We start from the raw sequence: 12,642 nt of genomic DNA, 5'->3' as shown, positions 1-12,642 counted from the left end.
GGCAGAAATCCGTTTACCCTTCCTCCCCAGAATTTGCATTGGATCTGAGACATCTCCCTTATATGCCTCTGTCTTTTCCCAAAAAAGTATTCACCTCTTTGGGTCTTACTAGTGAAGTAGGAAACCGTGTTCTCAGAGTGATCTTTCTTGAGTACACACCTCATTATGTCACCCTTCTGTCTTAACTCCTTCCACAAGGTCCTGTTGCTGGCCAGGTGAATGCAGACTCATTGGTGTGTCATTTCAGACCGTCCCTGCTCTGCCTCCATATCCCTCATCAACCTTGCCACCCCGTCACACCTACTTCCCTAGAACCCAGCACTCACAGGTCCCAGACGCATCCTGTTCTTCGAGCCTCTGTATCTTTTGTTGATGCTTTCCCTGATCCCCTAATACCCTCCTATCCATCCTCCAAATCTTAGCCAAACCTTACCTCCTCTAGAGACTCGTCCCTGAATGGACGAATTCTGCCATACATACCTCCTCTAGAGACGCGTCCCTGAATGGATGAATTCTGTCATACGTATTTGTGACTACATACTTGTACTAAGGAGTACAAGTGTCAAAGTGGCCTGTGCGTTGGGCTGCTAACTGCAGGGTCAGCAGGTTGAAACCATCAGCTGCTTTTGGGGGAAAGGATGAGGCTTTCTGCTCCTGTAAAGGTTTACAGTTTCTGAAACACTTGACAGAGACACTTCCACTCTGTCCTTTAGGGTCCCTGTGAATCGAAATAGACTCCATGACAGTGAAATTGGGGTTTAGTAATTTCCAGGGGGGAAATTCCAGAAGCTCCCTTTGACCAAAGAATATTCTCGGTAATATAATCAGTAATACATATTTGTGGCCTTCACTGTTTTTAACTAATGTTACCATTCTTTCTTCATCACTAGATATGGAGATTGCTACGTGTGGAATAAAGTCACTACGTGCATACACAATATCCTCAGTGGGAGGAGATGGATAGAGCATTATGGAGAAATCACCATTAGGAATACCAAAAGCAGTGTTTGCATTTGCAAACTCACATTCGTCAAGGTAAAGAATGTCATTCAACATTATGCAGGCAAAATAGAGTCAAACACTAACCTGGGGGAGATTGGAAGAATTATAATCACGGCCTTTAAACCACAACAAGTGGATCTGTCCTGTATCTTTGGTTTTTAAGGACATTTTAGGTGAGAGAGAAGAATCAACTAAGCCTTCTCGCTTTTTTGCAATCATGATACAGCACAGAAGGTAGATTGTCTCTTTCTTGAAAATTCTGATATCTAATATTTCTAAAAACACCATCCTATTTAATTTTTTAAAAAACACATTTATCGCTTCTCGGCCTTTTGGCTAAGATCAAGTGTAAAAAAAAACACATCTGAGATATTTTTATATAGTTGGATAAATAATATCAAGCATAAGAACATGTCCGAAAAATAAGTAGGATATTTCCCATACGGGAGTTATAGAGATTGGCATTGTTGACGATGGCCTATCTTCACTGGAGGTTCATTTTTCCAGGTGAATTACTGGAACTCTAATGTGAATGAAGTCCAAGGTGTTGTGATGGACCAGGAGGGGAAGGTGGTCCATCGGCTGTTTGGGAAGTGGCATGAGGGGCTCTACTGCGGTGTGGCTCCATCAGCAAAGTGCATCTGGAGACCAGGTGAGACTGGCAGGAGCGCCCTGCCTTAAGAAGCACCAGGAATGAATGCCAGGTCATTCCATGGAGTTTACGTTACATTTTCTCTAACAGTGAGATTAAAAACAGAGGCCTCTACGGGCAGTTGAAGCTACACTCACACTTGGTGTATAAGTTATGGAAGTCCTAATATTTGATGTTTGATAGGAGCAAGCTGTAAAATGTTGGCCATAGTTCTTTCTGGCCACATGTCCGAGCTTTTATCTCCATGTAAAATCACGTTAGACGATCTGCATCTCCAAAGGTAGTTATGTTTATTAAACTATTTAGATTGTTGAAATCCCACCTAAGTCCCTCCACTTAGTATGTAGTTTCCATGTCAGTTGTGCAGAGGAAAGCCCGCGAGCATGTACAATCCTCAGACACCAGAAGTCACCAGGGTAAGTGATCTTTTCACTGGAGCAGCAAAAAGCTGCAATAGATTGGCAATATAATTGAATACATCAAGAGTGTATAATTATTAAAGATAAGCAGAACACATCTGTACACGACATTGATTTTCACTGGTAATGCCCTTAATCCTGGATTTTAAATGTGTCATTAGTTGCTCGAGAGATATCAATGAGCATTTAAATATCTTGCTAGTGCAGTGGTTCATTCATCCATTTCAGCAACCGTTTCTTGCCTCCTGCTGGCACAGTTCTGAGTCGGACTGCCCATGGACGGTCAGCTGCTCCTTGGGAGATAGAGGAGGCTCTCTATTCCTTGAAAGATTCACAGTCTCGGGACCCAAAGGGCCAGTTCTCTGTCCTCTATGGACAGAGAGTGGAACTGTACTTCAGACTTTATTCTAAGAGCTTGAGATGCACTAATGGACAAAACAGACAAAGATTTGAGTTTGAGGATTTAGTTCCAAAGTGTCAATAAATATTAATTTTGATACATTATTTTCTAAGAAGAAGTAAATAGCATGTTTCTGGGAAAACCATAGTCTTTATAATTAATGAGGCTTGCATTTAGTAAGGTTGTTGGATTCTTTAAGGAGCCTTTGTGGTGTAATAAGTTATGTGTTGGGCTGCTAACCACAAGGTTGGCAGTTCAAACCCACTAGTTGCTCCTTGAGAGAAAGATGAGAGTAAAGTGAAGCATTCTGATCCCATGAAGAATTACAGTCTCAGAAACTCTAAAAGCAGTTTATGGTGTTGCTATAAATTCTGTTCTATAGCATTGCTCTCAGTCAGAATTAACTTGATGATGGCAGTGGGCATTGAACTTTTTAAATAAAAATTAGAGAATCATTTAGCCCAGCAGATTTCAACCTGTGGGTGTCAAGCAACCCTTTCACAGAGGTCACCCGATTCATAACAGTAGCAAAATTATAGTTATGAAGTAGCAAAGAAAATAATTTTATGGTTGGGGGGTCACCACACATGAAGAGCTATATTAAAGGGTCGCCGCATTAGGAAGGTTGAGAACCACTGGTTTAGCCAGTGAGATTACTGAATTTTTAAATTACCTAATTTTCTTAATTTTTAAACCTGGATGTTTGTTTTACTATTATTCATATCATATGTGAATCTATCAGTTCTAATTACAAACATAAAGTTCACCACCTAGCAAAATAGAACTGATACAATTCACTGGAAAACATGTGTAGAATTGATACTCGTCCGAGTGTGAATGTATATGTAACGAGTCAGCCAGCGATTTGAGTTCCCTAAACCTTTTTCATCTTAGCAATGGCCCATCTGTCACCCTCCAGGTTCCATGCCAACCAACTATGAGCTCTACTATGGCTTCACAAGATTTGCTATTGAGCTCAATGAGTTAGATCCTGTGTTAAAAGACCTCCTTCCGCCAACAGATGCGCGATTCCGGCCAGATCAGAGGTAAGGATGCACACAGATAGGACTATGGACGCCATTGAGATTCACTTCGCCGACATCCTTTATTCGTTCCACCAGACATTCTGGTTCAATCAGTTCCGCGCTTGACTCCTAGCCTAAAGCATCTAACCTACCCAGAAGTGGCTCGCTAGACAAGTCTGGTGATGCGTGCTGGAAGATACCTGCTTTGAAAACCCTATGGACTAGTTGCAAACGGGATACAAAGGGTTACTAGCAATCAGAACCAATTCAACACCAACTCAACAACACAGGCTCTAGATAAAGTAATGCCCATAGGCTCTCCCATGAGAAGGTTGGTCGTCTGAACTGAAAGGTTTCCCACAGCGTGGATGTGTGTCAACCAAAAAATTTATCGACCCCCTAAAAAGAATGACTAAAGGTTTATATATGCAGTGGACAAACTCCACTAACTACAAATTTACTCTTCTCCAAGTGTTTTATTTTAAATTATTTTCCCTTATTATTCTATAAAATGGAGTTCTCTTTCAAGCTAGAGAATTGTATGGCATGGTAGCAGAGAAATACTTTGAAAGAAAGCCCAGAAATTTCCCATTGTAGGTTTTTGGTTTGTTTTTTAACAGATTTATTTTTTGTGTTGTTTTTCTTTTGTTTATTTTTTTGGGGATTTTTTTATTAATCATTTTATTGGGGGTGGGGGCTCTTACAAATCTTATGACAATCCATCATTCACTTGTATCAAGCACACTTGTACATATGTTGCCATCAACATTTCCAAAATATTTTCTTTCTATTTGAGCCCTTGGTAGCAGCTTCTCTTATTTCCCCTCCCTCCCCCACCCTCCCCGCTTTCGTGAATCCTTGGTCCATTATATACTTAATATAGTTGTTATATTGTGTCTTACACTGTCCGTTGTCTCCCTTCACCCACGTTTCTGTTCTTCATGCCCCAGGGGGGTGGGCTACATATCCAACCTTGTGATGGGTTCCCCTTTCTCTCCCTTCCCCCACCACCCCCTACTCTCATGATATTGTAACTCCCACTACTGTTCCTGGAGGTTTTATCTGTCCTGAATACCATGTGTTGAGAGCTCTTATCTGCACCAATGTACTCCCTTCTAGCCAGATGTGTAAGGTAGAACTGGGTCATGGCAGTGAAGGGGTGGGGGTATTCAGGAACTAGAAGGATGACGTGCTAACAGATTTATTGACATAAAGTCCTCATGTCATACAATCCAATAGTTCAGCCACATTAAAAGGGGTGCACAATCACCACTTGATTTTAGCTCCCTCCCTCTCCCCCCAACCTCCTCTGCCGTGCCCTTCCCAACCAAACTCACGGCCATCTAGTCAACCCCAACTCGCAGTGACCCTATTATGTCAAACTGCCCCTGTGGATTTTTGATATTGACTCTTTATGGGAGTAGAAAGCCTCCTCTTTCTTCCGCAGAGCGGCTGGCCATTTCAAACAGCTGATCCTGAGGTTGTCCCAAAAGTAATCAATATGTCACCAGAGCTCTTGGAGCAAATAGGCAGTGGGTCAAAAGGGAAGTCACCTGACAAGGTGCCACATTTTAACCTAACTACAGCTATAGTAATCCACCTGTGCGCTCTGATCGCAAGGCCATTCACATCCCATAAGTTGTGAATGAGATTTGCCCTCTGATTCGTTGCCCCCCATCAAACATAGCTCTGTATGCATTGTGTCCTGTATTTTCATCCTACTGAAATTATATCACTTCTCCCAAAGTTTCCATGTTGTTCTTGTTACATTCAACTAAATTTGCTCCAGCCCACAGCGTCCGTATGTACAATAGGGCACAACAGAATGAAACCTGAGCCTGCACCCATTTTTTTCTGATTACAGTATTTGTTTTTTACTTTATCTGTCTTCTGCCAAAATGTTTTCAGTATTACCTGCTCTACTATTCAGCGCTCTTAAATTTAAATTACATATTTTTTTAAATTTTCAAACCTGGATTTTTTGTTTTACTATTACTCATATCATATATGAATCTATCACTTCTAATTACTGTATTCCCTTCCCCTCTCTCCAGAATAATCTCACTATATGGCATTCCAATCTATTAATAATAAATGCATTTTATTCTTTCTTAACTTCATCAAAAGTCATAAATACTAGAATCATGTGTTCTTTAAGTGGATTAAGTACATTCTATTTTGCCAGATGGTAAATTTCCTATGCCGTGCATATCATACCATATGCCTGTGCTTGGCTCTCATTTTGAAATGGAAATATTTGCCACTCACCATTGGATCTTTTAAATCTGCTTCCTTAAAAAAATTCTATCATAACCTTCTATTCCTGAATTTCGTATGCTATTCATTTCCTATTCTTTGGTCTTTGTGATTTGCTCTATTTGCTGCCTATTTTAAATGCTACCTCCAGTCTTCAACAGTGGCTTTTTTGTTGTTTTGTTTCGCATGCTTTTTTAACAGTATCACGTTATGCAACCATCACCGCTATCTACTTGCAAAAGTTCCTTTGTTTCAGTAACTCCTATTTCTCTCAGCTCTTGATCATTGCTAAGTAGCTTTAGTCTCATATTTATTTGCCTCTCCTGGATAGTTTTCAAGGTGGGAATGTACAGTATTTGCCCTGTTGTGTCTAATTCAGGATCCCTGCTTGTGTAGTGAGCCACGCATTAAAGCGCTAACCACAAGATGGTCAGGCCCCCCAGTCCCTGGGAGGACGAGGAGGCTGTCTGCTCTGTACGGATTGGACATCTCACAAACCCCAAGGAGCAGTTCTACTCTGCCCTCAGGGCCGCTGTGAGTCTAATTGGTTTGGTTTGGGTTCAGTTAGCATCATGCTTTCAAGGTTCATTCATGTTAGAGCATATACCAGGAGTTTCTTTTCATGTTTGGGTTTATTCTCTCATCTGTGTGTTTATCACATTTCATTTATCTACTCATCTGTTGATGAGCCTTCGGGTTGTTGCCACCTTCAGCTATTGTGAATAATGCTGGCGTGCATGCGGGAGGGCAAAGGTAGCTGATTGTGTCCCTCCGTTTAATTTAGTTGTTAACTTGGGCTAACGAGTGCTTTTGGAGATGATGGCAAAGGAGCACAATTTTCCACTTGATGCTCTTCTCATCCCGGGCTCTACAGCCCTCCCGGTGATCGCACGTTGCAGAGCCCCAGAGGGCCCAGAAAAGTTCTCAAGGACCAAACCACTGATCTTCTCATTCCAAACTGTTACGTTGCTGCACACAGTGATCCCGTCCACACACACAAAGCACGTTGGTTGAAGGGCAGGCCGAGGCAGTGTGTGGGCACAGGGCTGGGAGGACATTCTCAGAGGGTCATGCTCAGAGCAAGCAGCAACTAATGTTGTGTAAATCAGATTATACTTCTTTTCTCAGAAGAGGGGATAAGGTATTTAAAAAGCAGCTGTTCTCTCTTTAGATTTCTGGAAGAAGGAAATTTGGACGCTGCGGCCGCTGAGAAACAAAGAGTAGAAGAGCTTCAGCGATCCCGAAGACGGTACATGGAAGAAAACCACCTGGAGCACATACCACAATTTTTTAAGTAAGTCAGTTCTGTCAGCTAGCAAGGAAATGCCCAACCGCGTAAACAATGGGAAATTCCACGTGAACAGACAGCTAGGAAGAGTTGAGTGTCCAGAGAGTTTAAAGGTGAAAAAGTGAAACGGATGGAGGTAGCCTTGCTTTTGGAAATAGTGGATCAGATTTCAATTAAAAATAACTTCTCCTCAATAATACTTCTCTGTTCACAGACAGCATAGGAGACTGGGGGTCTGGCCTGAAAGACCTTTGGTTCCGCAGCTACACCGTCTAGGATGATGAAAACTTGCTCCCATTTCCTCACCCAAAGGTGGCATGGGACCCCACACCCACAAGGTTATCCTGGCTGGATTAGGATTTCATTTCATTTCTAATACATAGCGCTTCCATCTGTTCAGATGGAATCCCCCTGTGGTACGATCGTGGGTGATTATTACTCGATCATTTACGGGATTGTATATACATTGCACAGAGCGATCTACTTTCCCAAAGTATTCCTGGCCCTCCGGAGCCAGGACACGGACCGCGCTCAGAAACACAGTTGCCGTTTCCCAGCTGTGCCCCGTGGGAATGCAGCCTTGCCCTTCGGGTGTGTGCAGGGCGTGCTTTGGAGACTGCCCGTGCTAAGACTATTAGGACTGCCCCCCGTGTCACATCCTCGCCCCACTGTGGTTCTGGCACAGGGGCTGGAAGTTCTAAGTTATAATCGTTGAATGCTCTTTGGCTGGCTTTTTCCTTTCTTGTCCGGCCTGGCGACGATTTATTCTTGCCCGCAGGCGCTCCGCGTGACCACTGCGTGGCAAACACTTAACTCTAAAATGAGTCCATTTCTGGCCAGCAAGGTTCAACATTAAGCAGCTAAGACACTCAGGGGCCTGAAAAACCCTGCCTACATAAGCATGTCGGAATGACCAGAGATGCTCCAATTCTTGGTCCACCGTGATAAGATCTGTGTTTAATGTTCCTTTTTTTCTTTTCTTTTTGTGCTTTTAATTCCACAGAAAAGTTGTCAATGCCAATCAAAGAGAAGCGTGGGTTTCTAACGACACCTACTGGGATCTGCGGAAAGACCCGGGGTTCAGTAAGGTAGACAGCCCAGTTCTTTGGTGAACTGGGGAACGTAGCGCTCGCCAACATATCACACTCTGGATGATTCGGTAACTATGCACAAGGATGTTTCTTCTAGCTAAGCGTGGTTTGTGGGTCGACTGAGAACCTCCCATTTGCTTTTCTCGTCATCTTTATAACAGACTTTCAGAGGTGCATTAGACAAGGCCCCTAGCCACTTGTGGATCCTTTCTGTTTGCTGCAACCATATTCCTTAAACACACCCACACCCACCTCGGAAAGCAGAATTCAAGGACTCGAGTATCAAATCCAAAGTCTGAAGAGTTTGTAAAGGAAAACAAACTGCAACTGGTGCTTCAAGCTGACCAAGAGCGTTCAAAGCAACATGACAAATAAGCCAGCGTGGGGTCCTCTGTCCGGAAGCGCCATCACCCCCGGAGGAGCTCCTGGGCCGCTGCGGTCGGTGGGCTCCGCCGGCCAGTGACTGACGTGGTGTGCTGTGCTCGCCTTGTCGAAAAAGATGTGATGCTTCTCAGAACCAGTTCCATCTGTATGCCATCGTTCATGCCTTAAGAAACGCAAAGCTGAACAATGTACCATTTTTTAAATGTGTGCTCCTAGGTTTGTGTGAAGGACAGCTCTTTCGAATCCTGGTGTGATTCACTTTATGCGATCAGAAATCATGAGGAGAACTTGAGTGGATTAAAGAAGTAAGCAGCGCGGGCTGTGCTTTGATCAGTCGGTCACTGTGTCCGCGGCCAGAAAGGTGACAAAGAAGAGGTGTGACAAAGTAGATCGCTGTATTCTCGTTGCTCGTTAAGTTCTTGTCCTGCGTCCAGATAATAAACCACCCCTCTCTGACCTAACTTCACAGTGTGCCCTATTATTTGGCAAAAATCTGTATTTAATACAAGCCATCAGCGTCAGTGTTATAACCTTGGGGGGGGAATTGCAAAACGCTTATGGAATTTTTGAGCGTGCTTGAGCAGTGTAAACAATTGTTGATGACCCAAGCCCAGTGTAACCCAGCTCTTCATCCCAGGCCCGACGCACTGGGCCTAGTCAGTTCCACTGGGAACAGGAGCGAGAATGCTAGTAGCTTACTGGCATTGTTTAAATGAGTTCTATGCAAAATCCTGTTTCATATTTTTCACCAAGTGATTCGGTATGAGACATGACCACCTCTTACACGCTTAACTTGCTATTGGCAGAGCTACAAACTTAAGCTAAGGAATTTATCCATCCTCCCCCCAAAAGAGGGGCAGCAATGTGTGTGGCATTACTTCAGGGGTGTTTTTTTCCCTCCACTATTATACAGATGTTTTTGTAGGTAACTTGAACCCATATTCCTAAGTTTCTGCACGTAGATGACTATATAAATGCCTGTATGCTTAGTTTTAAAAATCTCTAAGAGATTTTCCTAGAGAATTATAAAATTAAATATAGTTTGTCCTTAGATTTTTATTCTTAGATTCTTACCATCCGACGTTAAGTATTATTTTAAGCCGTAATAACAAGGTTCCTGACATTGCACATTTTGTTATGAGGTGTTGATTTTAGTGTCATTTCTCCTCAGCAAAGCATTCTGAGTACCGGCTAATATACCATCAACTGTGGAAGACACGAGGGGACACTGGCAGCTCCACTGATGGAAGCCATATTTTAGTTAGCCTGCAATGCATCTCTCCTGTATTCCGAGTCTGTGGATTATGTATACAGCTGGCACTGGTTCGGGATGGAGTTTCATCCTCGAGGAAAGTCTAATCCATCACCAGCACAGACCCATCCCCTTGAGCAACACCATCCTATGACTCCCATTGCCTTTCAGTCTCCTTTGAAGCCTGTAGGTGGCTTCTGCCTGTGGTAGTCCAATCGCTCCCTGATTATCCATTCTTTTCCTACCCATTCATCTGGACAAACTGTGTCTGCATCCTACGATGCAGCCCTTTAGTTTTAACTAGCATCTGCTTAGAATCCTATCACCTTTCCACATAATAGTCTCTTCTCCCCTGACTGGTCATGCGTCCAGTACTATTTAAAGGGGTCCTGATCTATACTTCCTGGTCTCTTCCTGAACATTCTCAAGACATTTCGCATAAATGCAAGGGAAGAAGTCTGCAAAAGGCAGGTACTAGACGGCCTGTAGGAGAGCAGGAGGGTGTGATGGCAGGCAGGCAGGCAGGTGCAGCAGGACGAGGGGCCCAGCCGGAAGCAACTATTCTCGCTAGCATTTGAAAACCACAGCGTGCTTCTGCTTCTAGAAGAGCCCGGTTTAGAATCTCTTTTACAGATGCAGATATCCATCGGAGAATTCCATCTCAGACCTAAATGAAGTTTTAGATGGTGATCCCATGACACTGGATCCACTAATCTCTCCCTGTCACCGCAGGCGGCAGTGACAGCCACACCTCTGTCCCGGTTCACCGTCCCTTTTCAGGGCTGTTGCAGACTGGTGAGACAGCTGTCTGGAATTCTCAGCTACTCACTATTTGGGGCAGTTGAGGCTCGTTTAAATAGCAAGTAGTGTCCAATAAATCTTAGAGCATTCTTCTTAATAAAACCTGATTTCTTTCTTAGGATTTTTATATAAGCCCTTTTGTTTTTTTTCCTTCTCTCTTCTTTCAGGGACTGTTTTTTTTTTTTATTCTTCTTGTTTTCCCCTAAAGTGGTGTAAGGTAGAGTAGGATTTAATAAGTCTTTACACCTCCCTCGTGGTTTATTCATAAGCACTTTCATCTCATTTGCGTTGGTCATTAAGGAAAGCTGTGATAAGTGCTAACGATCAGGTGGGCCAGGCTATCCTGAACGGATCGGTAACCCAGCTCACTGAGTCTGTAGGCTGCTACCCACGGTACAAACATACGCTCAGATTTTGCCGTGTTTTCATGTCTTGGTTTGTTTATTCATGTAATTAAGAGATTATTTTTCAGGGATTCCTTTCAAACACCCCCTTCATTTGCAGGAAGTTATAAAAATAAACCTCGTGTGAGTTACATTGTAGAAGCGCTTACCAATTATACGTCGTGGAATTGCACATCATCTTCTGGGTAAGAGAAGCCAAGAGATTTCTCAAGACAAGGGATGCCAGATTGTACATGTAATAAGCCTTTCGCTTCTCTTGATTATTCTGGCTTCGTGCCTGTGTGCTCATCACTAATCGATCATTAGATCCTGCCCCCCAGGAAGAGGGTGGGAGAAAGCTTAAAAAGAAAACCACAAACTCCTGGTCAAGCTGTTCTGCTCAGTCCTGTTTATGCTGTGGCTGGAAGCGTCTGTCCCTGTCATCTACAGTCCCTCTTGGTTATTGCGTGGATTTTAATTATCCATCTTGTCTAATAGTATTCTCTGTCCCCCTAGATCATGATGATGTGTTTGTGGGAGCGGAGCGCCTCGCACCACAGGGGTGTAACTCAATGTTTGCACTTGGCTTGAGTCGGCATCTTATGACTGTGCACAGTAAATAAAGTTTGTGAACAAAATATTAGTCTATTTCTATGGGAGCCATTATGTTCAGGATATATAAAATGTATCTAATTAAACAATTATGAATCTATTTTGTGCTCTAGAAATGTTCTTTGGGTTGGAGGGAGAAGGGGGGAAAAAGAAAGCGTCGTCTTTTAAACAAAGCACCAAAGCTGCTCTGTCCTTTAGAAACCCTGCTCATCGAAACCTGGCTTGGATCCTCGAAGTTGTTTCCTTGAATATCTTTGTAAAATCCACACGTTTAAACCCGACACTGAACAAACCATTTTGTTCAACTGCCCCTGACTGCAACTGCAACGCAGAACTCTCAAACCATGCGTCTGTTACGGAATTGTGAAGGCCCTCTTGGCAGCCGTTGCCTTTGGAGAAAATGGCAGCTTGGTTAAAGACAGGTTTAGCCTTAATACTTCCAAATAGACATGTAAAGAAAGATCTTTATAAGCTGCTGTGAGGAGTTGCTTTAAGCCTTCCGAATGGACGCGATGAACGCAGTGGGCTGTTGACTGTGGCAGCACAGCAGTGCCTGGCTGTGGCTACAACCACTGTGCTTAAGCATTTGTCAAGGACGCAGGTTACTCCCAGCTGTCGGCTGACACCAGTACCGGAGCCCTGCATTTGGGTGGTGCGGAAGCCTCCCACGGGACACTGTTTTCCTGTAGCAGAAAGCCCTCCATAACTACACACTGTTCCCTCGGTGTCCCCATGTAGACAGGAGAAGAAACAAAAGAATGTCCTGATTTCTGCGTCTCCCCCCTAATGTCTTTCTTTTCTAAATGATCAGTTGGGGCAATGGTAGAGGCATAGTAAGTTTTCTGAAAACAAGGTATAATCCTATCTGGGTTCCGCCTAATTTTTCTCACGCTCTTCAGTTAACAGGGTGAGCAATTGAACGTAATACTCTTTAATGAGATAATAATGATAATTGACTTTACCTCTAACTTAACCGAAGGGGAAGCTTTCCTAGTGTGGAATACCAGCTTTCCAGATTCCCTGTTCTAAGTTAGGGAGGAGAGTCCTCGTCATAATTCCTTCAGTGCTAGTTTCCCA

General features: G+C 43.3%; 1 protein-coding gene across 2 annotated transcripts in view; it reads left to right on the top strand.

Annotated features, from left to right (window-relative positions):
* Positions 1-11,621, top strand: part of OSBPL6 (oxysterol binding protein like 6) — a 92,629-nt gene extending 81,008 nt beyond the window's left edge. For both annotated transcript variants that reach the window (XM_075529529.1, XM_075529527.1), the window contains 5 exons: positions 891-1,035; positions 1,510-1,654; positions 3,393-3,519; positions 6,926-7,048; positions 8,046-11,621. In XM_075529529.1, the coding sequence (XP_075385644.1) occupies positions 891-1,035; positions 1,510-1,654; positions 3,393-3,519; positions 6,926-7,048; positions 8,046-8,154 (649 nt within the window). In that variant the 3' untranslated portion in view covers positions 8,155-11,621. The remainder of the gene's footprint in view (positions 1-890; positions 1,036-1,509; positions 1,655-3,392; positions 3,520-6,925; positions 7,049-8,045) is intronic.
* The last annotated feature ends 1,021 nt before the right edge of the window (positions 11,622-12,642 follow it).

Source organism: Tenrec ecaudatus, chromosome 13 (assembly GCF_050624435.1).
Source record: "Tenrec ecaudatus isolate mTenEca1 chromosome 13, mTenEca1.hap1, whole genome shotgun sequence".
Taxonomy (NCBI): Eukaryota; Metazoa; Chordata; class Mammalia; order Afrosoricida; family Tenrecidae; genus Tenrec; species Tenrec ecaudatus.
This window is presented reverse-complemented; position numbering and strand designations above follow the sequence as displayed.